The sequence below is a fragment of the Erythrolamprus reginae genome, chromosome 1 (genome assembly GCF_031021105.1).
Source record: "Erythrolamprus reginae isolate rEryReg1 chromosome 1, rEryReg1.hap1, whole genome shotgun sequence".
Taxonomy (NCBI): Eukaryota; Metazoa; Chordata; class Lepidosauria; order Squamata; family Dipsadidae; genus Erythrolamprus; species Erythrolamprus reginae.
In genome coordinates, this window is record NC_091950.1 from 310,029,985 (window position 1) to 310,056,899 (window position 26,915).

General features: G+C 45.2%; 1 protein-coding gene across 1 annotated transcript in view; it reads left to right on the top strand.

Annotated features, from left to right (window-relative positions):
- LAMA2 (laminin subunit alpha 2) overlaps positions 1-26,915 on the top strand; it is a 528,196-nt gene that overhangs the window by 298,192 nt on the left and 203,089 nt on the right. Inside the window, exons 17-18 of the mRNA XM_070733489.1 lie at positions 7,991-8,118; positions 14,409-14,495. Of these exons, the coding sequence (XP_070589590.1) occupies positions 7,991-8,118; positions 14,409-14,495 (215 nt within the window). The remainder of the gene's footprint in view (positions 1-7,990; positions 8,119-14,408; positions 14,496-26,915) is intronic.

The window sequence follows — 26,915 nt, forward strand, 5'->3', positions numbered from 1 at the left end:
TTGTACGACAAATAAATAAATAAATAAATAAAAATAAACTACTTGAGAGATGTTGACAAAAAAAAAGTAAACGTTTCTCATGTTAAGTTGTGTCCAACCCTACGAGGCAGTGCTCATCTCTGTGAAACCATATGGTTAAATCCTAGCTAAGGGAGCCAGCATTGTCTGAAGTTGCTTTCATGGTCAAGTGATCTGCATTACTATATGGCAAGGCGAATGGAATGAAACCCCACCTCCGGACTTCCGTGTTTTTGTCATGCTGCGATTTCGCTGAGGCTCCCCTCGCTGGGAAACCCCACCTCCGGACTTCCGTTGCCAGTGAAGCGCCCGTTTTTGCACTGCAGCATTGCAAAAACATGGAAGTCCAGAGGTGGTGTTTCCCATGGAGGGGAGCCTCAGGAAAATCCCAGCAGTGCAAAAACGGGCGCTTCGCTGGCAACAGAAGTCCGGAGGCGGGGATTCCCAGTGGCGGCAGCTTGGGTTTGTAAGGTGAAAATAGTTTGGAAGAAGAGGCAAAAAAATCTTAAACCCCGGGTTTGTATCTCGAAAAGTTTGTATGACGAGGGGTTTGTAAGACGAGGTATCACTATATAAGGGTAAGCAAGAAGACTGTTGATATTTATCTGACAGCAATAGTCCTTATCTAAAATAGCAAAGAAAATACTTTACAAAAGCTTCTGGTGTACAGTACAATGTTCTATCTGTACTGTGAGATTTCGTTAACATATAGAATGGTGTGGCAAATTATTAGTAACTGCTATTGTAATATGTCATGCGGGTATAATTGTAATTCTCAGTAAATATAAAAATTCTTATGAAAGAAAATGATTGGGAAGGAAACATGGCTTAGGCTACATGGAAAGGTGCCTTTTCCTGATTGAATGCATAAATCTTACAGCTGCCTACTAATTCAGAATTAAATGCATTTATGAGTCAGAATAATAATACTCAGAGTGCCAGTGTTTCCAGCCTGCTCACTAGGTTATTTTGACTGTGTAAATTACGCTGAATAGACTGCTTTGATTAACTCAAGGGCATTTTAGTTTTATATTGTCTGACATGGCATGAAGCTTGAAACAACATTTCTCATTTCATTAGTCTTGCAGAAATTCAATTTGAGCCACTGCCAGTTGAATGGGATATCATATTCCAGATTCCCTCTAGTATTTGAACCAACTCGGCATTGTTCTTCTCAAGGAAAGGTTTCAAGGAAAAAGTTAAATAAAAATGCAGTGGATTTACAATACAAGGTGTCATTTGAAATACCATTGTCCTTCCTGTTTTCTCTTTGTATGAAATGTCTACGTATCCTGCAGTTTAAGCTATTTTAAACTTCTGGATTTTTGAAAATGTACCTTCATGAATGAATGCCTGAAATAATTCAATATTAATTTTATATTTATTATAGAAATATTTACATGACAAACTATAAACTATTAAAACAATTTTTAAACTCTTAAAATTTCCCTACACAATTCGTTAGTGTAGTGTAACAAATATTAATTTTTATAAATTGAGATTTGGCTTTGGACAGAGGTAAAAGGTGCAAGGCTAACATACCTGGAATCTGCTTTCCCAAATGGAGTACAATCCAAAACCTTTCCTCCCAGTTTGTGTGTCGGTGCGAGGATAGCAGTATTTATTTGGCCAGTGTTTAATTTTATAATTAGTTTTCTGTACTAATGTTACCAACAAAACAACTTAATGTGGGACAACTAGGTAGGAAAAGACTGGAACTAGGAACATACAGCATCTTCAGCACTATATCTGTCTGCAGTGTCATATTTACCTGCAGTTTTACAATGCTTCTCTGTCCTGTTTACTGTAGTGTTCAAACACAACCTGTATCAGAGAAAATCCCACACTGTCTAAACCTTGGAAACCTATTTTCTGTTGGCTGTAAGTTAACTTGGATTGGTTGGTGCCCAGACAGGCTATTAAATGCTGCAATTCAATTTAGATCATAAAGACTTTTGAAGTGAAAGACGGAAGACTGAGAAAGGTAAAAAGGCACACCACATCAAAGTGATATTTTTTTTTGCCCAAACTAAGTCGTATTGCGCCTTTTGGACTTCTCATTACTATTCATCATGTTTTTCAGTAATACAACAGATAATTTAAGCAGCTAATTTACTGATACCTCTTTTGAATCTTCCTTAGCTTTGAAATATAGTTAAAAAGAAACTGAAATATGTTTCTTTGACAGTTTTATTCATAATAAGATCGCAGATCAAGAGGAAGTCTATATGAAAAAGCCTACCTCCCGTATACATGTTGGAATAACTTGCAAGCTCTTTGATCCCAACAGACTGTTGCACACTGCAGAACTATACATTCACGGTGTCATTGTAATGTTCGTGATGACTTCTTCCATAGCTACAGTAGCACAAGCTAGAAGCTGCTTGGTTATATTACACTATAGACACATTCTGCCTTGAGCATGCAAAACCATTCATGGACCTTAGTTCTTGTAAAGTCTTTTTGTTTTCATTTTGTGTGCTTGTTTTAATTCATTTCTGACTACATTACTTGTAGTCTTTTCTGAACCTCGGAGTAGCTACCAATGTCAATTTAAGATCAACCAAAATATATAAGTAGTAGTAGGTTATTATTATTATAATTTATTAGATTTGTATGCTGCCCCTCTCCGTAGACTCGGGGCGGCTTACAACAATGATAAAAACAATATATAATAACAAATCTAATAGTTAGAATCTAAAATAACAATAATACATTTACAAAGTCTAAAAAACAAGAAACCCCAATATATAAAAACATACATACAATCATATCATACACAAATAACTACATAGGCAGGGGGAGATGTTTCAGTTCCCCCACGCTTGACGGCAGAGGTGGGTTTTAAGGAGTTTACAAAAGGCAAGGAGGGTGGGGGCAGTTCTAATCTCTGGAGGGAGCTGATTCCAGAGGGTCGGAGCCACCACAGAGAAGGCCTTTCCCCTGGGTCCCGCCAAGTGACATTGTTTAGTTGCTTGAGTAGTAGATTCTTGAAACAAACTTTCAGCAGATGTGGTTGGTAAATCCACAGTAACTAAATTTAAACATGCCTGGGATAAACATATATCCAACCTAAGATATATAAGGGCAGACCAGATGGACCATGAGGTCTTTTTCTGCTGTCAATCTTCTATGTTTCTATGTTTTTGTAAAAAGTAATAGAAAAGGTGCAAACCAAAAGATAGAAATGCCATGTACCCACAACTGAAAACACCAACTTCTGAATTGACCCTCTTTGATCTGGTTGGAGAGGCAGATATGTACAGGGGAAGGTCTTCCTTTTGATAATCAGAGCAATGTAGGGTCTTAAAGGTATCAACATAGAGCAGCAGCATTGCGGCCTTCAATCTTTTGGGTACCAGGACCAGTTCTGTGGAGAGAGATATGAGGGACCTGGTTTTGTATGCTGCCCGAATGCCACAAATGGGGCTTCACTTGTTTGCACGGCCTGGTTTCTGGCATGCTGAGAACCAGTGCCGGCCCATGGACCAGGGATTGGGGACTCCTGACATAGAGAGTTGCCATGTTCATATAGCCAACCTTTTGTGAATCACCAAGAGTACTTGTGATTGTGGCAGGATGCTATTTGATGGCCAGGCTAGCCAACCTTTTGTGAATCACCAAGAGTACTTGTGATTGTGGCAGGATGCTATTTGATGGCCAGGCTAGCCAACCTTTTGTGAATCACCAAGAGTACTTGTGATTGTGGCAGGATGCTATTTGATGGCCAGGCTATGGTTCAGGGATGGTTTAAATGGTCTTTCTGCACATTACAGAAGGTTGGACTACAGAAGTCCAACTCTACAATTTTATGATTTTGTAAATTAGGCTGATACGTTTTTTCTCACTCACATTTCTAGTAACTGTGGGCATCCAACATTTTTTGCTTTTATCAAATTTTGCTTTTGTCAAATAAAATGCCACAGCACAAGTTCCACCCCATTCATATGTTCCTACAATGTCATGATGTGCATTAAAGAGGGACTGCATTGCTTTTGTTATTCTGAACTCTTTGAACTCCTCCCCAATAGCAATAGCACTTAGACTTATATACCACTTCACAGTGATTTACAGCCCTCTCTAAGCAGTTTACCAGATGTGTTGTGACCTGCCAACTGCCCAGAGAAGCTGGTGGTAGACTCGGAGGATGAGGAGGTTGGGGAGAAAAATTGAGCCCGTCTTGGAATCTGGTGAAGACGTTGATGGATACTCTGTGTCAGAAGCAGGGATAGAGCCAGAGCCATCTGACAGATATCAATAGCATTTAGACTTATACAGTGATCCCCCGAGTTTCGCGATCTCGATCTTTGCGAAACGCTATATCGCGATTTTTCCACCCGATGACGTCACTCCCTTCCTTTCTCATCTTTCTTTCTCTCTCTCTTTCTCTATCTTGCTTCTTCCTCTCTCACACTCTCTTCCTCCCTCTCTCATCTCTTTCTTTCCTTCTCTCTCTTTCTCTATCTCTCCCCCTCTTGCTCTCGAGCGGCAAGCGAGCAGCTGGGCGGGCGGGTGAATGGGCAAGCGAGCAGCCGGGCGGGCAGGTGAACGGGCAAGCGAGCGGGCGGGCGGGTGGGTGAACGGGCAAGCGAGTGGGCGGGTGGGCGGGTGAACAGGCAAGCGAGCAGCCGGGCGGGCGGGGTGAACAGGCAAGCGGAGCCGGGTGGGCGGGTGAACGGGCAAGCGGAGTGGCCGGGCGGGCGGGTGAACGGGCAAGCGGAGCGGCCGGCCGGGCGGGTGAACGGGCAAGCGAGCAGCCGGGAGGGCGGGTGAACGGGCAAGCGGAGCGGCCGGGCGGCCGGGTGAACGGGCAAGCGAGCAGCCGGGCGGGCAGGTGAACGGGCAAGCGGAGCGGCCGGGCGGGTGGGTGAACGGGCAAGCGAGCAGCCGGGCGGGTGAACGGGCAAGCGAAGCGGCTGGGCGGGCGAACGGGCAAGCGGAGCGGCCGGGCGGGTGGGCGAATGGGCAAGCGAGCAGCCGGGCGGGTGGCTGAACGGGCAAGCGGCAAGCGATCTTGGGGTTTCCCCTTTGCCTGGGCGGCGGGAAGACCCAGGGAAGATTCCTTCGACCGCCCAACAGCTGATCTGCTCCGCAGCGCGGCAGCAGCGAGGAGCCGAAGATGGGGTTTCCCCGTTGCCTGGGCAACGGGGAAACCCCATCTTCGGCTCCTCGCTGCTGCCGCGCTGCGGAGCAGATCAGCTGTTGGGCGGCCGAAGGAACCTTCCCTGGGTCTTCCCCGCCGCCCACACGCAAACTCCACCATCTGCGCATGTGCGGCCATGGAAAAAGGGGCGCGCATGCGCAGATGGAGTTTTTACTTCCGCACCACTACATCCCGAAAAATTGATTATCGCAAGGGGTCTTGGAACGGAACCCTCGCGATAATCGGGGGATCACTGTATACCGCTTCGTAGTACTTTTACAGTCCTCTCTAAGTGGTTTACAGAATCAGAATATTGCCCCAACATTCTGGGTCTTCATTTTACCCACCTTGGAAGAATTCTCACTTGAACTAGTGAGAATTGAACTGCCAAACTCATGGTAGTCTGCAGTCAGCAGAATTAGCTGCAGTACTGCATTCTAACCAGTGTGCCATGGTGGCTCTTGATGGATGCCAGTGCTAGTAAGTTAAGTTAGTTTAGTATTATATTAGTAACTATTAGCAGTATTATGTCATCTAGAAATTTTTTTTAGTTTCCTTTATTTCCAATGAGAGGATTTATCGATGTTTCATTTTTAAAAAATAGGGAATCATCATTGTTCATTTTAGATTTTGGAGATTCTTGGATACAAAAGGTCTAATTTCAATGCCCTCTGCTTCCTCTCAAAGGCATCTTAAAACTAAAATTGGAGACCTCATTTATTGATGTCCTTTTCTTCCTCTATCTTGTTTTGCTTAATTTATAGTCGCACCTATTTTTTTCCTCCTCCAGATGTCTTAATAATTAATAATAATTAATCTCTCTAAGCAGGATTGTATATATTACTAGTTGGGGTTTTTTTGAACAGATTCAGTTCTTGCTTGGTTCCTGCTCTTCTTTTTCTTTTCTTTCCCACCAGTAAAAGCAACAGCTGGCATATGAATTGACTAACTATGGATTTGCATACAGATGCCAGCTTCATTGGAAGTCATGTAATTCTGATGAGTTTAATATTTAAAGGATTTGAATTTTGTATTTGTTTTATACTGTTGGTTGTTACCTTGAGTGGTCATTAGGATTGCTCTTTCTTGTTTTGAAATGACAGGTAATTCTCAACTTATTGCTACATGTGGGACCAGAAAATTCATCATTAAGTAGTATAATCATTATGTTAGGTGTACATGGTCTTTTATTCTGTGGTCATAAAGTAAGTCATCACATGATAGCCAATTGCAAACTAGTTTGCTAAGCTTACTGACTTTGGTTGCCATAAACCGCTTGGGAAGGTCACAAACAATCATGTTGTCTCAAGACACGGCAATCAATGTAATTGCATGTCAGTTGCATTTACGCCTAAATAGCAACCGCAAGAGTGTTGATATACTCACAACCATACCATAAATTTAAGGATCTGTCATGTCATTGTATTTAGCATTGCCATTACTTCAAACATTCTCTGAATAAATGGGTGTAAGTTAAGGATTACCTATGATATTTTTAATCAAATGTGTGCCACATCAACTCATTTCAATTAAACTGAAAAGATGAAATAATCAAGCAATCAATGGAAGTGTCTCTTTGTTGCCTGGATTTTTACAGTCTAGATTTGTAACAGCAACACCAGCTACCTTTTCCTTGCAGCTTTATGTTACCTTTCATTTTTCTTCTCACAACAGCAACCCTCTTATTGTAAACTGACAGATGGCGAGTAAGTCATCTAATGAGCCATATGGTTAAATATGGACTTGAGGCTCCTTAGTTGCAGTTCAGAATATGGAACTTTGGAGCAGTAGAATAATGAAACAATATAGCTGTCATTTTCTTTTATTCATATTTCTCAAGTTCAATCATGGAACAGCAAACCTGTTAGATCTATCTTTTGTCAATTTTATCCAGGTTTTTTTTTTAATGTACTGGTTTGTTCTCCTAATGCAGGCATTTTTTGAGCTGGGTTTCACATATGGGAGAGTAGCATTTTTCGGGAACTATGTCATGTCATATCCAAAAATAAAGCATCAAGTTATCAGAATTGGGAATGTACAAAGTAAAAATAGCATATTAATTCAATTCAATTCAATTTAGTAGATTTGTATGCCGCCCCTCTCCGAAGACTCGGGGCGGCTCACAATAATAATTAAAAACAATATAACAGTAAACAAATCTAATATTAGATATATAAGAAAAGATATATAAAACCCCAACAATTTTAATGCTCTTTAACAGATAGTATTGCAATAGTATCTTCAATTGCAAGAAAGAAAACTTAAGAAAATGAATTATTAAGTCTCCAGAATCAATACCTCTCCTGCTGTGAGATAAAGGAGTTTCGGAAGGGCTGTCACTGGGCAATGCAGCAGTCAGTAAAATAAGAAAATAAGCCAATGCCCTGGTACCTAATCCCTACTGAATATTGTATACATGCTATCAATTAGCATAATTATTGAAATATATCCTGAGCCAGGTTGTTCGTGAATTAGAATTCATTAAGACAACATGAAAAGTATAGTTAACTACTAGGGCAGGGGAAAAGGGAGGGATCTGACAGATGCCACTTCAATTTTCTGTATGGAAGATGATGGTTATAATATTAGGCTAGAGAAACTCAATACAAATGAAGTCAGCCATCTGACTTACAAGGTGATCTTGAGTCATATATTGGTTTTCCAACTATTGTGGATAGTACAAAGTTTGAAGTCTTTGATGGAAACAAAGAATAAATTTGAGCCCTAAGGGATTCCATACCATGTTAGGTTACTTTTAAAACCTAGTATTCTATGATGCACTGAAAAAGGATGTTTTGTGTTTTTTTTTTCCCCTCTCTCTCTGTTTAGAACTGCAAGCACAACACAGGTGGTCGATATTGTGATAGATGTCTTCCTGGTTTCTATGGCGATGCTACTAAAGGACAAGCTGATGATTGCCAGCTGTGTGCCTGCCCACTGAGCATATCTTCAAACAAGTAAGCTGCAAATTCAGTCAGTAAAAATACTATCAAATTGTTCCATGAACTATTCCTTCATCAGTTATAGTAGTCCATGGAGGGGTGGGTGGGAATTAGCATCAATGTACGATGTACAACAAAAAAACGCCAGTTCTCTTATTTAAGTTCTGGGTAAAGCAATAAACATCACCCCAAAGTACCCTTTTCATTACAATCACACAATTCTTTATTTTATATTTCACTATTTGCACAATGTTCAGTTAAAAGAGAAAAGGGAAACATTAGTGTAATAGATCTATTATGATACCAAATGTTCAGTTTGGTAGAAAGATCTATTTGTCCAGCAAAGTTCTCAGTGGAACATTTGACAACTGGGGTTAAACCTATAGATGTCACATTGGAATAGAAATAACTAATTTCTTGGATCTTGTAGACTAGAAACAGTCTTGCTAATAGTGAATGTATAATAACTACTGGCAATATGATAACGCTAATAACTAGCTGGATGATCCTTCGTATGACTGAGCTTTTATATATTTTATTATAATATGGTTTTATAATAAAAGCACATGGTCCCGAAAGAAACCATAATTTCCTCTTGGATGACTCTAAAATTTGAGAGAGGGACAAGCAGAGCTTCCAATTTTTATACAGTAGGGCTGTACAAGCTTGAAAAATAATTAGGAAGGAGTTATGCCAGCATATTTTCCCTATTGGTTTAAAAAGCCCAACTTTTTTGCAGGTTACAATGTAAGCCTGAAAAAAGATGCTGCTACTTTTAAGAATCTGACTTATTAAAGTTAATAATATTCTTAAAGCAACCACCTCTTTTCACCTGCTCAAGCAGAAGCTTGAAAATTACAGGTTCCTTTATCAAAAGGATGTGCTTATACAAGATCCAAACAATTTCTTTCAGATTCACAGTATGACCATATTAACATGGAGAGTTGCTTAACTTTCAAATTGCCATTCACTATAGACAGCTATATAGTTTTCACAAAGTGAAGTGCTTTGTGACTTAATAGTCTGTTACCAACTCTATGGATTCTATGTGGCCATGCCAAAGCAAAGCCAGACAGGAACTAGAAGCAGGCCTCACATCAGGGGTGAAGTGCTCCTAGTTCACTCTTGCCTATCGGTCATCGAAGATCCAGTTGTAAAGGGAGCACGACGCTCCGCCCACCAATCCGGATGCCACCACTTGGGTTCTTCTTACCCTCTGCACATATGCAAAGTGTTCTGTGCATATGCAGATAGTAAAAGAACCCAAATGGTGGCACCCAGGTGGCTGGGCGGAGCCTTGCACTCCCTTCGCGACTGGCTCTCCGACGACTGATAGGGACGAGCGAACCAGGAGCATTTCACCCTTTCTCACATGCATGATGGATTTGACAACAATGGAGATGGGTGGAGTTAGACTCTGAAGTATATATGATCCAGAGTATTCTCAACTGTTCATCTCTGATCCTTATTAATTACATAATGGAGATGCATATGGAAATTAAGTTGAAAAAAATAATGTTCTTTGCCTTACTGGACTCTCCCTTTGGAATATACAATATCTAAAACATCTGAGGCTATTATTCTTTCTATATTTACATAAACAGCATACTTTCTGAGAATCTAATCAGGTCATGGTGGTTGATTAGGTTCAAAATTCACATACTGGCAAATAAAAGAAATGACATGGATTTCAGAAATGATTATTTTCTGCTACTCTGTGCTGTGCTTCTCACATAAATAGAACTATTTCTCTCCTTTCTCCTTTCCAGAATATCTCACAATTATTATTATTTTTTTGATAAACGGAATTATCACCTAGAGGGGCAGGCAAGTGAACTTACATGTAATGTGGCATTTTGGGATCCATAATATTATGGCAAAATTTAGTTTCAAATCACCATTTTCAGTGGTGTGATTTTTCACACATTTTTTGGGTTTTTTTTAAAATTATTTTTTTTTATTTTGATTATAATACAAACAAAGAAACAAACAAAACAAGACATATAAACATACTTATATACATTTTTTGGTTTTAAGCATCCTACAATTCATCCTGGAAGTCTCATGAGCTTATTCTTTGCAAGTAAGAAAACAAAAACCAATTTGTCCCAATGACCAAAAAAAGAAGAGCTAGGGGTTTTCTTCTGCTACTCTGCCAGTCATGACTCAATTCATACAATTCAGGGTGTACAATTGGAATGCCCACAAAAATATTATTTTCTTCAGCATTAAAACACACTTTTATATAATGAATCTGGGCTTTGGTTACTGGAAAATAAATTCCATTAAATTTAATGACATTCCCTAAGTGGATATACATTTGTTTTATGCTGCAAATCAGAAACTTTACACTTCAGCAGAAAACAATAATTAAAACTGCAGCTTGTATGGTTTTTTTAAATAATGGTTACCTGTCAATTCATTAGACTTGTTTAAAAATTTCACTTAGGTCTTATAATGTTGCAGGTGTTAATTATTAGCAGAAGAAAGACTGTTGGCATTACTTACTTAAATTTCTTGCACTGCTACAATCATGTTAAACTAAACTTTATCCTAAGGCTGCAAACCTACTGCTGAGTTGTTTGGAAATTTTAACATCTATGTTGTGCAAACAAATCTCAAAGTGAAATAAAAGGAAGAATAATTGAAGACTGATCTCTTTAAAATAGTAGAGCGACAGATACCCTGTTGTTTCAAACTGCTTGTGTCTTTCAGTGTGCCAGCAGATTACCTCCTTCCAGTGTGTCAATCAGATAGGGGAGGAAAGAAATATAGAGGGAAAAGGGACTAGAAGGCAGAGCTCCACAGCTAGGGTAAAATGCCTTCAAAGATAATGAACTTATTATATACAGTGATCCCCCGGTTATTGCGTCCCCGACCATTGCGAACAGGGTTATTCGCGATTTTTCAACCCGGAAGTCAAAACACCATCTGCGCATGTGTGCCCTTTTTTTTTTTTTTTTATGGGCACGCATGCGTAGATGGCAGCCGGGCAGATCAGCTGCTGGGCGGCTTCCCTTGGTCTTCCCCCTCTTGCTGGCGGGAGGGCGAAGCCCCCCCCAGCCCCCGCTCACCCGCCCTTCGCCCTGGAAGTTCGCCAGGAGTCAGCGGAGAACGGCGCGCCTGCTTTAAAATGATCGGAGCCGCGTTTTATTTTTTAGCTTGATCAGCTAAATCCGAATTTTAAACTCGCCGGTTCGTTCGGCTGGCTTAGAAAAAACCAAATCCAGCCATCAAAAGCCTGCCTACGTTTTTGGAGCCTGGATCGCTGCAAGCCAACGCGCAGCGCGCGCACTTCCAAGCCAGGGAAGGGAAAGAGAAGAAGCTGCGGCGGAAACTTTGTTTCTCAAGCAAACAAACAAAAAAACCCGTTAACCTTTCGCATCCGCTTGGAAAAGCCGGGCCCGAGTCTGCTTGCAAAAAATAATAATAAAAATTAACTAACAACAACCGCTCGCCGCCGCTGCGCAACCTGCTTTAGTTTCATATATTAAAGCAAGCAGGATGCTGACGGATGAGATTCTGCTGGACGGTTTTGCTCATTAAAGGGAGAAGGAGGAGGAGGAGGAAAGGAAACTCCAGATAAATTATTGGAAAGAAAAGACGGGGAAGCCGTTGCACTTTTCCTTCCTCTGTCTCAGTCTCTCTCCTTTGCTGACGCGTTGCCATCACTGCAGGGCTGCCGTGCTCCCGGCCGTCCTCCTCCTCCTCTCCCCCCCACCCCCACCCGGCCAGGACATCTCTATTTTCTCCCCGTTTGCTGATGTGCAGTCCGACTCCAGCGCGGGAACAAGCGGAAAGCTCGGCAGGGAGGTCGACCGGGAGAAGGAGGAGGGATCCTTCCAACCGTCGCCACCTCCGGGCAGAAGAGTTCCCGGTAGCCCGGCGGTACTACCGCCGCCGCGATGGCGGGGAGGCAGAAAAGTTTGCCCGGCCTTTGACAGAGGAGGAGGCGAGGAGGGGAGCCGGGCGCTGCGAGAGGGCAGGCGGGTGAGTCAGCGCCTTCTCCCGCTTTGCAACTTCCCCTCCTCGCGGGGGTCGGACCCCTTCGCCCTCCACGCGTGCCTACACACACAAACACACAAGCGCAGCACTCACACACACGCACGCAGAGAGAAGCACTGCACGCCCACGCGCACGGTAGCCTCCCGATTCCTTTGCATGGGGGGAAGCCCCAGGCTCCGGGTGCGATCCCCTTGGAGAAGAGCAGAGCCGGTCGGCACGGACAGAGGAGATCCTCGCGGCCCTTTTTTCCTCCCCACGGCGCCCCTTCTCTCCAGCCTTCCACCTCCCCCGTCCGCCACACGTACGCGCTCCACCGCTCCTGGCACCCGGCGCCTCGCCTCCCTCCCTCTCCCTCTCTCTCGCTTCCATCTCTCCGCCGAGGAGCAGGACCATGTTTTGCTGGAGGATGGCTCTGTGGCTGGCCGGGGTGGCCCTCTGGAACAAACTCTGCCGCTCCCGTGGCTCCGGCTTGGATTTCGACTACGTTTACGACCTTAGTCTTTTCCCAGGCGAGGTTAATCCCCTCGTGCTAGTCGCCCTGCCTCTCTCTCCCAGCCGCCCACCCACCCGGCTTCTTCCCCGTTCCAAAAAAAGGAATTTTTTTTCTTTCCAGCCGGCTGGGGCTTCAATGGGGCGGACGGAGGAGAAGTTCACCTGTTTCCTTCGCTTCGGAGAGGCGAAGTGAGAAACGCCGGAGCCAAGAAAAAAGGAAGCTTTGGAGAGGCGCGCTTGGATTCCGCTAGAGCGATGGATGCGGGTGTGTGTTGGGGGGGGGGGGCAGATCACTCGAGAACCTGTTGTCTTCTTGAGGAACCCCGCCGGTTCTCTCCACCTCTCCGCGAGCCGCGTCCTCCTCCAACCTTTTGCGCTTTGAAAAAGCCGGGTCGCTGCTTGTCTGCAAGGCTCGGAGCAAAAGAAAAGTCCGCGGGAGAAAGGGAAATCTAGCCCCGATCCCCCACGCCCCCACGCCCGGCCTTGGAAATGTCATTCTTCGAGTTGGGGGGGGGGCGGTCCTCTTCTCCTTCTCTCGATATGCCGGCTCCGATCGTTTTAAAACACCCGCGCCGCCCCCAGTCTTCGGCTCCTCGCTAGCGCTGCGGAAGTTAAAAACATCATCTGCACATGCGCAGGTGGTGTTTTTACTTCCGCAGCGCTACTTCGCGAAAACCCGCTCGTTGCGGGGGGTCCTGGAACGGAACCCTCGCAACGAGCGGGGGATCACTGTACATGTAAAGTCTGGGTTTCCCAAAAGAAGCAACTTTGCGGCTGCTATAATATTTGTAAAAAAGAGAGAGAGAAACATCAAATAAATCAATATAAAGCTCCATTTGTGATATATGCAACTTTTTGAAACTTCAGGCTAGAAGCGGTGAAAAAAAACCTGCCATTACGGTGAGAATGATTAATGAACTTTGCAATCAGTTTCTGCTACTTAGGGGTAAACCCCTTTGAATTTAGCGAGATTTATTTTTGAGGAAATATTTCTAGGATTACCTGATGATATATTGAAATTATTGGAAATGATCTCCCGACTGTGAGTAGAATTGCTTTACGGATAGTAACTAATTGGTACGGAAGGCACTGTTAGCAGAATGAGAAAAATTGTGATCGTTGTCTAGTCCCACATCCTCATTCTTCCCCTGAAATCTGCTCCAGAGACTTGGAAGACTATTCAAAACAGCACAGAAGTCAGAAAACTATATTCTCCCATTCTAAGAACATCTTCTGCCAACAGAAAGTCAACAAGTGGATATTGCCTTGAGGCGAGCTTATAGTAAGATGTTAGATGTTATTTAGTCAGTTCATCTGTGCAATTACATGCTGTTAGATAAAGTCCTTTAAAAAGCAGCATGATCCTCAACTTACTTTCTCTTCAGTGCAGGAGTGTGTTTTATGTGTTTATGTAAGCTGGGATTATTGCACATCCCCATCAATTGTCCTTCAGCTGCAGTGAGCTTTCACTTGGGAATCTAATGTTGCCAGCCCTTGGGGGCTCAGACAAACAGCTGTACATTCCTGCTTTTTAAAATGGAGTAGAGTCTCATTGATAGACCAAAGGCCCATAACAACATGTCATTTGGATGCTGCCACCCGTTTGAGCTACGGTATATCCAGTGTCGGCAGAAATAGCTCCACTGGCTGGAGTCAAACCCTAAGCCCTGTGTGACAGACCAGACAGACTTTCCCTTTGCTCTGTTTTTAAAGCAGCACTCTCAGAAAACAATAGTAGTTATGCTGCTAATGAATTTCTTTCTATGCTTTTTCCCTAACCTGGTTCTTGCTCTTCACCACCAACAAAGTTTTAGCCCCACCTGTCATTTGGACCAAACTCATGGATTCATTTGTGACGGATGTCCCCCTGGATACGCTGGTTTACGCTGTGAAAGGTAAGAAAGTTATTGCATGCTTTTTAATATTATTTTTTTTGGGGGGGGGGGGGGGAGGGATCTAAGAATGTTCCATTCTCTTTTTTTAAGGCTAATGCCTTTTCACATTAATGTACCCATCTTTAAAGATCTACGTAAATAGTGTTCCATAATTGCAATAGAGTATCACTGGTATGCAGGAATCCTATTTTAATGAGAAAATTTCTTCAGCTGCTTTATGAGCCAACAAGTTATAATTTTCCAGATAAACATGAAATATTGCATCGAAAAACATTTTTCTCTTTTTTTGTTGTTGATTTTGCTGGGTTTTTTTGAGAATGGTTTAATTGTTGTTATACTGCCTTCCAAATTTGTTTGGAATACCAAGAGTGTATTTAATCAATTATTCAGTTGCCATTTCATCTCCTCAGAATGAGCCAAACAATACAAGTGAGAAAGGAGGCTAGATTTATTTATCTTAATTATTTTTAATTGTGTGTTTTCGAACTTATTAGCTTTGGATTCTTCAAAATGTTTATTCAGTATCTGAAAACTGGATTATGGATACCATCTCAATGTTACAAATATTTCATAAGTGTTCTCCCACCCACCCGCCGTTTTCTGGATGATAAAAATGAATGATTTCCCAAGTGAGTGAACAAAGACAAATGTGGACATTTGGCAGTCAGTGATGAAAACTGTACATCTTTACTTTGTTCACTTTTTTTTTTCTCTTTCCTTGAAGTGGGTTGAGTGAAATGTTTTTAAAATTGTGACAATTAAAAGTCAATAAAAGACAGGCATGATTCAAGGGGGAGCATGAATTGGAAACTGTTTCTCCTTCCTAGCTTTCTGTCCTATATTTTAAAAACACCATATTTCTGTTGTAATGCTCTATTGAGTCGTAGCTGATTCCTGGTGATTCTGGATGAATGGTCTTCAAGATACTCTGCCTCTAAGCTCATTATGCAATTCTTGCAGGTATATTTGGGGGGTTTCCAGCATTCCATCTATTCTAGTTCTGCAAGCTGGCCTGGAGACCCAATGGGGTGGGGGAGAGTACCACATTAGAGGTGGCTATTGGGCTAATAGCAAACCCCACCCTGCACTCCTGGCTTCCCTCCACCTATTTTTAATCACATATTATTATACCTTCATTGTTTATATCATAGTTTATTTTTATTGTTTAATTACTTTGATATTATTATGTTTACTCATTCTTTCTCTGTTTTTATTGTTTTAAGCCACCCAGGATAATCCTTCAGCAAGATGGGCATTTGTTAAATACATTTAACAAATAAAAAATAAATATTCAGTTCATTTATTTATTTATTTATTTGTTTGTTTGTTTGTTTGTTTGTTTATTTATTTATTTATTTATTTGTTTGTTTGTTTATTTATTTGTTTATTTATTTGTATGTCGCCCCTCTCCATAGACTCGGGGCGGCTAACAACAATAATAAAAAACAACATGTAAATCCAATACTAAAACAACTAAAAAACCCTTATTGTAAAACTAATCATACATACAAACAAACAAACATAGCATGCATAAATTGTAAAGGCCTAGGGGGAAAGAGTATCTCAATTCCCCCATGCCTGACTGCAGAGGTGGGTTTTAAGGAGCTTACGAAAGGCGAGGAGGGTGGGGGCAATTCTAATCTCCGGGGGGAGTTGGTTCCAGAGGGCTGGGACCGCCACAGAGAAGGCTCTTCCCCTGGGCCCCACCAAATGACATTGTTTAGTTGACGGGACCCGGAGAAGGCCCACTCTGTGGGACCTAACTGGTCGCTGGGATTCATGCAGCAGAAGGCGGTCCCTGAGATAATCTGGTTCGGTGCCATGAAGGGCTTTATAGGTCATAACCAACACTTTGAATTGTGACCGGAAACTGATTGGCAAACAATGCAGACTGTGGAGTGTTGGTGTTATATGGGCATTTTTGGGAAAGCCCATGATTGCTCTCGCAGCTGCATTCTGCACGATCTGAAGTTTCCGAACACTGTTCAAAGGTAGCCCCATGTCTTTTAGCTGCTACTTCTCCTTTCACCTCTTTACCCTATGGTAACATTATATTTTCCATTGATTCATCAGCACTCTTGATGTTTCCCTAGTTTTAGTTTCATGATGCTTGCTTCCCCTGAACATTCTGTACTGATGACTTCTAGTGCTGAAGATTGGTTCTCTTGGTTGCTCAATGAATATGAAGCAGCTTTCTCCAGCACCGTATCTGAAAGGAGCCAATCTTCTTCTTCTTGATATTGTGCAGAGTCCATCCATGTATCTTTAATTTATATACAGGAATATCCTTTAATTGGCTAGCCTAACTCTCCATCTTTCAAGAACTTATCTAGGCTCTTCAATATCTTTTGGACCATTATTATTGTTTTCTCAATCTTCTTTAGATATTCACCCTCTTCATCAATTGTAGAGCCTAGATAATCTTAACTGACACCTACTTCTGTCATTGGTTACTGTTTACGTAATGCTCTTGTTGATGTAATTTTAGTGTTCTTCATGTTCAGCGAAAGCCCTCTCTTTAACCTCCTGTTTTACTTCTAGTATGTTTGTTCTTAGATCTTTAGTCTTTTCAGCCAATGCAATGTCCACATCTCTAATTTACAAGCCTTCCACTAATTTCAACTCCTGGCTTTAATTTTTACATCTTTGAACTCTATATTATATCCAATGTACAAATTGAACAAGTAGTCTATTTGCTTTTTTGATGATAATTTTTTTCACATGACTAAATGTGACTTCCTAATTATTTCAGAAATTTCATCTGCTTTGAAAGGCTTCCCAAATCTTGAATTACCAACACAATCAAAAGCTTTAAAGTATTCTATCAAATCAAAGTAGTGCTCTTTTTAATACTCTGTTACTATTTCAACTAACAATCTAATATTAGCTTTAAGTTCTCATGTTCCCCTGTTATTTCTGACATGTGCTTGCTCTATTGCACTTCTCTCCATATAGCAGTGATTTTCAACCTTTTTTGAGCCGCGGCACATTTTTTACATTTACAAAATCCTGGGGCACACCACCAATGAAAATGACACAAAATGACACTAACGCAGTACATATTATACATATAGTTGATAATATAGTTTCTAAATGTATTTATATTCACTTAGTGTGAAATCTGGGCCTGTTTCAATGAATACAAAAGGGATATCCTGGCAAGAATGGTAGTTTGGAGACCCATGTTTAATTTCCCCACGGCACACCTGACCATGTCTCACGGCACACTAGTGTGCCGCGGGACACTGGTTGAAAAACACTGCCACATAGGAGCTTAAATTCTTCTGCATAATTTTTAACCGAATCTTGCTATTAAACTTATAATTAGGATATCCTTTACATCTATTTTTTTTAGAAATGGGAATATGCATAGATCTTTTCTACTCTGATTCATATTTCCATTGTTTTCATAATTGTTGACTGAGGACTATCATGATCTTTGTCATTTCTCCATTACCCTACTTGAAGAGCTTATATGGCGTATATAAAAAACTATAGAAACATAGAAACATAGAAGTCTGACGGCAGAAAAAGACCTCCATCTAGTCTGCCCTTATACTATTTTCTGTATTTTATCTTAGGATGGATATATGTTTATCCCAGCCATGTTTAAATTCAGTTACTGTGGATTTATCTACCACATCTGCTGGAAGTTTGTTCCAAGGATCTACTACTCTTTCAGTAAAATAATATTTTCTCATGTTGCTTTTGATCTTTCCCCCAACTAACTTCAGATTGTGTCCCCTTGTTCTTGTGTTCACTATGCTCTCCCACAGAGTTCACCATATGCTGCTGACACTACTTCTTGTGCTCTATAACTGTTTATTGATCAGGAATATCCCACTTGTATTAAGATTAACCCTAATACCTGCAAATCATTCCATCATCTACCTCTGATGGCACTCCCTGGTATCTCAAGAAAAGGCATAGGGAAAGTCCCATTAAAACTTTATTCCCTTTAGCGTTTTTGCTCAGCCTTGTTTCTTCAAGTGAGATTGCTTTTCTTGAATTAATTCTTTTAAAGAAAAATTGTTTTGCTTTATTAATTTTCAGATTTCTACTTCTTGTTGCATCACAGAACCTGTTCTTTGCTACAAATTGTTCAAGTTCTGAATCAAACACAAGCCATAGCTTTAGAAATATATATGCGTATATTTTCTTTTGCTACATCATAAGCATAGCGTCACAAACCTACTTTGTGACATTCAAACATATCATCAGTATCAACATATCATCAATATGTTGATGTTGATTGATGCATCAACATATTCAATAGCAATTACCCATCTTGCCTATACTTTCCTCAGTGCTGAACCATTTGCCAAGCATTTGATTCATTTTCATAATACAGTGGTGCCTCTACTTGCGAACTTAATTTGTTCCGTGACCAGGTTTTTAAGTAGAAAAGTTTGTCCAAAGAAGCAATTTTTCCCATGGGAATCAATGTAAAAGCAAATAATGTGTGTGATTGGGGAAACCACAGGGAGGGTGGAGGCCCTGTTTCCTCCCAGGAGATTCCTAGAGAGGCCCCACGGAGGCTTCTCCCTGCTTTTTCCGGTTACAGTTTCGGAGGCTGGGGTTTGCAAATGAAAAATGATTCTTGAGAAGAGGCAAAAAAAAATCTTCAGCACTTGGTTCTTATCTAGAAAAGTTTGTAAGTAGAGGCATTCTTAGGTAGAGGTACCACTGTACTTTATTTTACATCATATATCATTCTAATTACACTGGGCCAGCCAACTTTCAGAAAAAATATTCCATAATTCAAACCTATTCACTTTATCATATACTTTCTCTAAATCGACAAGCATAAAATAATCTACACAACCCCTTCCTTGCTAAAGCTCCCCTTTTCAAGTTTTGTCAATGTCTTCTCGTTGAATTCTCTCATCATTGTCTTCTCTTATTCTTTTGATTAAAATTATGCCAAAAATTTGCTAAGCACATTTAGCAAACTAATTTCCCTGTCAATCTGTATTCTTTCTTCTTACCTTTTCTTTTGATAGCTGAACAATGACAGGTTCTTCTGAATGTCAGATAGAGATGCACACATCAAACATTTAACATGTGTGCAGCCACTTCTTAAGCAAACCACGTTGATATTTTAACAGTTATACCATCTATGCCTGCAACTTTTACTGTTTTCCAAGATTATCATAGCATTTATGACTTTGAGGGTATTTTTCTCATGCCTTTTTTAAAAAAAATGTGTCATTTGTGTCATTTCAGTTTCATTCTAAATTCTTTCTTCACATTTGTTTTGAAATTCTCCTTGTTTTAGTAAAAGCTTTGGACTAGTCTTATTTCCAAATAATTCTATATTTCCATCAAAATTGTTTTTATTATTATTATTATTGATTAGATTTGTATGCCGCCCATACATCTTCTCTCTTTTAATTGTTCTTTGCTATAGTTCTTTGCAACTATCTTTTTATCCGTATATACATTATGCACCATCCTTTATTATTTTTTGCAATATTCGTTCTCATATGTGAATTTTTTTTCTCATCCAAAGTATTTTGCATTCTGTCCCGTATTATGAATTCTACAGTTCCTATAAAATTGACTTATAAGGAGAAAGATCAGGACATTCATAGAATCTCTACAAATATTAAAATGGTAAATCACTATTTTTAAAATAAGGACATAAAAACGGATCTACAATGACCGTGTTTCTTAACTTTGGCAGCTTTAAGATATGTGGACATCAACTTCCAAAATTCCCCAGCCATCATGAGGAGCTGAAGTCCATATATCTTGAAGCTGCCAAGGCTGAGAAGCATTGCACTAGAATACCCTCTGCAGCATGTGAAATTTGAGGAATTGCAATTCATATAAAGAAGTACAAACAATGATAGAATGTTCCTTCAGTCTAACAGTAAGGAGGAAAATTTTGAAAGTATGTTCTGTTGGCCATATGCTACCCTTCCTTAACAGAAAATCTGGGAACTGAATTAAAGAATTCAGCATTTACAGAAAGTCTGCATTGTGCTATATTTGGCCTAACCCATCTGCCACAAAAAGGACTTACATATTCACTCACTTATCACTGTTACTGTCACTTCTGAACACTATTTCTGTCTGTGTCTCCTCTCTGCTGGCCTCCTCTCAAACCTGAGAGACTTAAAGCTAATAAATGAAAGAACCAAATCAGCTGAAAAGTACTTACTTATAAGTTGGTCAATGTGGAGGTCACTGCGATTTCCATCCACAAGTACCATCCATGGAATGACAGCGCCGGACTTACCCGGCAGGCAGGCTTTGCTGGAGGGACCGGGAGACACGGTCCCTCATGGCGGCCGCCATCTTGGATCCCGGGCGAAGTCTCGCGATGCGAGACTTCGCTCGGGAGATCGGGGCCTGATTGGCCAGGCCCCTGATTGGTCCGGGCGGGGCCTGCTTGCCCTATATAAGGGCGAGCAGGCCCGGGGCTCTTCCTTTTCGCCCGGACCAAGCTACAAAGCAGACATTCGTTTGTCTGCTTGCGGCGGCCATTTTGTTTGGCGACCTCGTGCGAGGCGCCATTTTGTGGCCTGTGGGGGTGAAAAGCCTGCTTTCTTCATCAGCGGAGCCAGCATCGGCTGGCTCCGCTCCGGTTTGGAGCCTCATTGTTCTGTGTCAGGGCAAGGGTGGTGCTGCCTTCTGGTGGCCTCGCGGGCGTGCGGGGGTCGCTGGGAATCGAGGCCTGGGATAAAGGCCCGGTGTCTGGGCCTTGTTGCCCTCGGGAATAGGGGGGAATTGGCTTCCCGGGGGGTTTTGGCTCCGCTTAGGCCTGCTATTTGGAGCAGGCCTTGTCCCAGTGGTGCAGGGCCCTTTTGGGGAGGACTTTGTCTCGCCTATTCCTTATTGTTTAAAGATAGCAGTTAGTGGCATGGCCCCTAAGAAGCGGCCAGCTAAGGCCCTCCCGGCCCAACCGGTGGTGCGGCCCAGGAGGGCTGCCAGGCCGTCTGCTCGGGCTCGGGCGGCGGCAGAGGGGCCCCCGGGGGGGATCCCGGTTGGGGGGGTGGCTGGGTTTATGCCCACAGTCCCTCAACCCGAGGTGTCTCCTTCTCTTTCCTGGGCCAGGGTCCTGGAGCGGCTCGACGAGTTGGAGAGGTGGAGGTCGGGGGCAGGCCCGGAGGGGCTTTCCCCGGCTGCCACCGCGGCTTGGGGCGCAGACCCCGAAGAGGAGTCGGCCCCTGCTGGGCACGTGGCCCATGAAGTGCGGATGGCAGGCCCCGGACAAGCGGGCAGCACCGGACAGACCGGCCAGGCTGGACAGATGGCCCAGCATGGGCAATGGTCATCGTTCCAGGGCCCAGCCAGGATGGGCCCACCGTGGATGGCTTCGACCCCTTACGGGGCAGGTGAGGTTGCACCACATGTAGGCACATCTCCGCTCCTGCCCATTCAGGGTCCCGGGTTCATCCCACCAGCCTTGGGGGGTGGCAACAGCTTCACGGGGGCTGCTGCAGGCACCTGCGGTCAGGTTTGGTCCCCGCCGGCTCCGCCAGCGGGGGCGCTGGGGGTGCCTGTCCCGCCTGGGGCGGGGGTGGGGGGTTGGATTCCTCCTCCACCGGCTATTATGCCACCGGTCCCATTCATGTACCCGCCGGGGCTTGGGATGCTGGGCTCGGGGGCCACCACGGTGTGGGACCCGTTCGCCAGCATCAAGCCTGGGGCTATCCCTTGTGGGTTGCCCGCCACACCTTTAGGGTACCATCTGCACCCCTCAGTTAAGGAGGCAATCTGGCGGGGGGAATACGTTGATTTGTTCTCCCTCCTGAACAGGGAGGTCCCTAAACAAGATAAAGAGATTGTCCCTGGGGAGAAGGTGAAAAAGACAAAGGTCACGAAATGCTTCAGCTCGTGGCTGTATGCATTTCTGACCTTTGCGTCGGTGGTCATTCAGAGGCAGCCGGAGAGGGCCGCTGCCTTGTTGAAGTACATCGACCTGATAGCGAGGGCCCATTTCGAGTATGGGGGGACCATATGGAGGCACTATGACAAGGGCTTCCGTATGCGCATTGCCCATGAACCCTACTTGCCTTGGAATATGGTGGTTCCGGACCTGTGGTTCCAGGCCACTCATATGTCGGGGAAGGAGGGCTGTGATAGGACCGATAGCGGTCATTTCATGGAGGAGGAGCCTGCGACGCCCGCGCCGGCAAAGGCTGTGGCGGGTGCCGTCAGTAAGGGTGCCTCTTTAATTTGTCACGAGTTCGCTGCAAAGGGGGCGTGTTTTCGCCCCTTTTGCAGGTTTCGTCACGCCTGCGGAGGTTGTGGGGGAAACCATTCCGCAGCCGTGTGCCCCCGCCCCAAGAAGGGGAGTGAAAAGAAAGGCTCGGGTCCCCCAAAGCCTTCCCCACCTGCTGGGGGAAAAGGGGCCCAGCCCAATTAATTTAAGGGTGCTTGAGGGTTGGTTGGGCGACTACCACCCTCGCTCGAGAGCGGCCGCTCTCTTGCTAGGTTTTGTGCAGGGATTTAGGATCCCTTATCAGGGTGTTAGGAGGGCCTTCATGTCTGACAACCTTAGGTCGGTTGTTGGTCATGAAGACATTGTTAGGGAGAAGATTGGGAAGGAGGTTGCTGAAGGCAGGGTCCTGGGGCCCTTTGCGGAGCCGCCCTTCCCGAATCTTCGTGTGTCTCCCTTAGGTGTGGTCCCCAAAAAAAGGCGAGCGGTGAATTTAGGTTGATTCACCATTTGTCTTTTCCAAAAGGGGAGTCAGTGAATGATTTCATTCCTGACGAGCTGTGTTCAGTCCGGTATGCGTCCTTTGATGCAGCCGTGACTATGGTTAGGAAGTGTGGGGTGGGAGCCCTTATGGGTAAATGCGACATTAAGTCGGCATTCCGGCTCCTCCCCATACACCCAGGCGACTTTGAGCTGTTGGGCTTTCATTTCGAGGGGGGCTATTACGTGGACAGAGCTTTGCCCATGGGGTGCTCTGTCTCGTGCTCTCTTTTCGAGAGTTTTAGCACCTTCTTGGAGTGGGCGCTCAGGAGACGAAGTGGCCTGGGTACGGTCGTTCACTACCTTGACGATTTCCTTCTGGCGGGGCCTGCGCATTCGGAGCAATGTTTGCTTTGATGCGGGACTTCGAAGCCCTTTGTGCTCAATTAGGGGTGCCTTTAGCCTCTGAGAAGACCGAAGGCCCCGCCACCAGGATTACCTTCCTGGGTATTGAATTGGACTCAGAGGAGCAATCTTCCAGATTGCCCCTAGAGAAGTTGGTAAAGATCAAGCGGAAGCTCGATGAGGTCCTGGGCTGCCGGAAGGTGACCCTACGGCAGCTTCAGGAACTGGCAGGCATTCTTAATTTTGCCTGTCGGGTAGTTGTTCCTGGAAGGGCTTTTTCCAGGAGGTTGTATGATGCGATGAAGGGGCTCCGTTTGCCCCATCATCGTACCCGCCTTTGCGCCGGGGTCAGGGCTGACCTCGGCGTGTGGCGGGATTTTTTGGATAGATTTAACGGGTTGTCTTTCTGGAGGCACGAGCTTCTGTTGGAAGCTGAGTTGCAGCTCTGCTCTGACGCCGCGGGGACTTGTGGTTTCGGGGTAGTGTTAGGTGACCAGTGGTGCTGGTCGGCATGGCCTCCGGAATGGAGTGCCACTTCGTTGGTTAAGGACCTTACGTTCCTGGAGCTCTTCCCCTTAATAGTGGCCTTGGAGCTTTGGGGTGAGCAGTTTAGGGACAAGACTGTGCACTTTTGGTGTGACAACCTAGCGGTTGTCCATGTGGTGAATGCCCTGTCATCAAAGAGCGACAGGGTCATGCGGCTTGTCCGCCATTTTGTGCACAGGTCCTTGTCTCTAAACGCATTGTTTTTGGCTAAGCATGTCCCCGGTTTAGATAACGGGGTTGCTGATGCCTTGTCCCGTGGTCAGTTGCCCAGGTTTCGGACCCTGGCCCCGTGGGCCCGGAAGTTGCCAGAAGTGTTCCCCAGCCACCTCTGGAGTCTGGGAGGGATCCGGAGTGGTGGAGAGTCGCGGCATCCCGGGCAATCCCCTTGTCTGTAACGCCCGGCACCCTTGGGGCATACCAGCATGCGGGTTAGGAGTTTTGGGGATTTCAGGCAGGGCGGGGGTTATCAGCTTAGCTGTCCCATCCCTGTATAGCGCCTGGCCGGGTTCTGCGTCCAGCTTGGGCAGCGTGGCCTGTCAGTTAGGACGATCCGGTTCTGGTTAGCCGGCCTCGCCTTTCTGTACAAGGCGGGGGGTTGGCTGCTTGTTCCGGGTGACTTTGCATCCGGCAGGTGCTGGAGGGCTGTATGGGGAGCGAGCGGGGGCCCCTGGTGACACTCGTCAGGCTCTGACGGTGGAGCAGCTGTCTTTAATCAACGTGGTTTTTGGCAGTCTGTGTTCCTCATTGTAAGAGGCCCGTCTTTCTGGTGCAGCGACTGGTGTCATGCTTGGGGCCCTTGGGGTCAGCGAGGCCTGGCCTCATCTCAGGCTGGCAATTCGCTCCGTGCCTTCCAGCACGCTGATCTGGCCGTTAGACAAGGGGGGGTCCCTTGTGGTAAGGCGGTCTAAGTCAGATCAGCCACGCAGAGGGGTTACCATCTACCTAGTGCGGCCGCCGACCAATCAGTGTGTACGGTGGCCGCCCTACAGCTTTGGTGTTTTCTGCGGGGATCAGGTCTGGGGTACCCGTCTAGGCATTGGGACGGTACCCCTTCTGACCCGTTTGTACTTTTGTCGTTAGTACCCAGGGCTATGGCCCAGGTGGGCACGGCTCCCGCCGGTTATGGAACGCGTTCGTTCCGTATCGGCGCCGCCACTAGCACGGCACTTTCTGGTTTCCCGGCCCACTGGATTCGGGTGATCGGCCGCTGGCGGTCAGCGGCATATTTGGGTTATGTTAGGCCGCTGAGGATCCTAGGCAGGGCTTAGGCTAGGTGACCTCTCTGCGTGTGTTTCCTCTTGCAGGTCCCCAGGCTGACGTGACACCGACGGCGCTGCTGTGTGGCCACAGCATGATTTGCTGGGCCGGCCGCCTGGCGGCCAGGAGCGCTGTCGGGACCCAGCCGTCCCTGGGGCGGCGGGTCAGGGTTACCTGGTGGGCCGGAGAGGTATGCGGTGGGAGGGTCTCCTACCGGTGTGCTGGGCGGTCAGCATTTGGTGGCTGCGCCCGGCAATGTGGGGGGCGGCTCCTGGAGTCGTTCCCAAGTGGGTTTGGGTGGGCAGTGTCCTTGGCCGCACCCAGGTGGCTGGTATTGCACTTAGGTGGCAATGACCTGCGCATACTGGGAGGCCTGGCGCTGATCATCCAGGCACGCGAAGACCTGTGAAGGCTTCGTGAGGTCTGGCCCACCACGCAAGTGGTGTGGTCAGAACTATTACCTAGGCTTGTTTGGAGGGACGCCTCTCCCCTTAGGGCCATTCACCGGGCTAGGCGTCGGGTGAATAGGGCTATGGGTAAAACAGTTAGAGAGTTGGGTGGAGTAGTAATACCTCATCCCCTTATATCAATAGACCAGCCATGGCTCTACCGTGATGATGGCGTTCACCTGTCTGACCAGGGGAACGCCATCTTCTTACAGGACCTGCAGCGGTCTCTGCGTGAGCTGGCGCAGCTAGAGGGGGGAGTCGGGGGGCCAAGATAGAGATCTGACCCCCGCTCCTGTGGCAGGTTAGGGGCGGAAAATTGGGTGGTTTAGCAACCGCGCGTTCTCCCTTGGGCATCTTTGGGGATGATTGACAGGTTCTCTGCAAGCTCATGGAGGGAGTTTCTGCCTGAGCAGCTGGGGGGAACCTGTCTTTGGGTCCTGCACCTTTAATTCCCCGATTCGGGTTAGCCGGTGGGACCCCCCTCATGCACAGCATGGCAGAAAAGGTCACAGGTGACGGCCTGGCCCTCACCTGGACCTTGCATCGAGATACGCCCATGTGTTGCCCAGGAATGTTTACTGGCATAACGTCATTTCCGCCCCGGAAGTATTTGTTTGACCCTGCAGGTCCAGTTCCGGGTCATAGTTGTTTATGCTAATTTATGCAAAGTATTTGAATAAATTATGCAAATTTATGTTAATAAAAATGACCCAATTTTAAATCCAGCTCTGGTGTCCGTGTCGTTACTCCGTCTCTCCAGCAATGACAGCGCCGGACTTACCCGGCAGGCAGGCTTTGCTGGAGGGACCGGGAGACACGGTCCCTCATGGCGGCCGCCATCTTGGATCCCGGGCGAAGTCTCGCGATGCGAGACTTCGCTCGGGAGATCGGGGCCTGATTGGCCAGGCCCCTGATTGGTCCGGGCGGGGCCTGCTTGCCCTATATAAGGGCGAGCAGGCCCGGGGCTCTTCCTTTTCGCCCGGACCAAGCTACAAAGCAGACACCCGCCCGCCCTCCACTATTTTGCAGTGTGCTTAGGGGTCGCCCTTAGGGGGCCGAATGGGAATTTTTTGCAGTTCTGCCTCTTAGCTGAGCTGTTTTTTCGCCCATTCC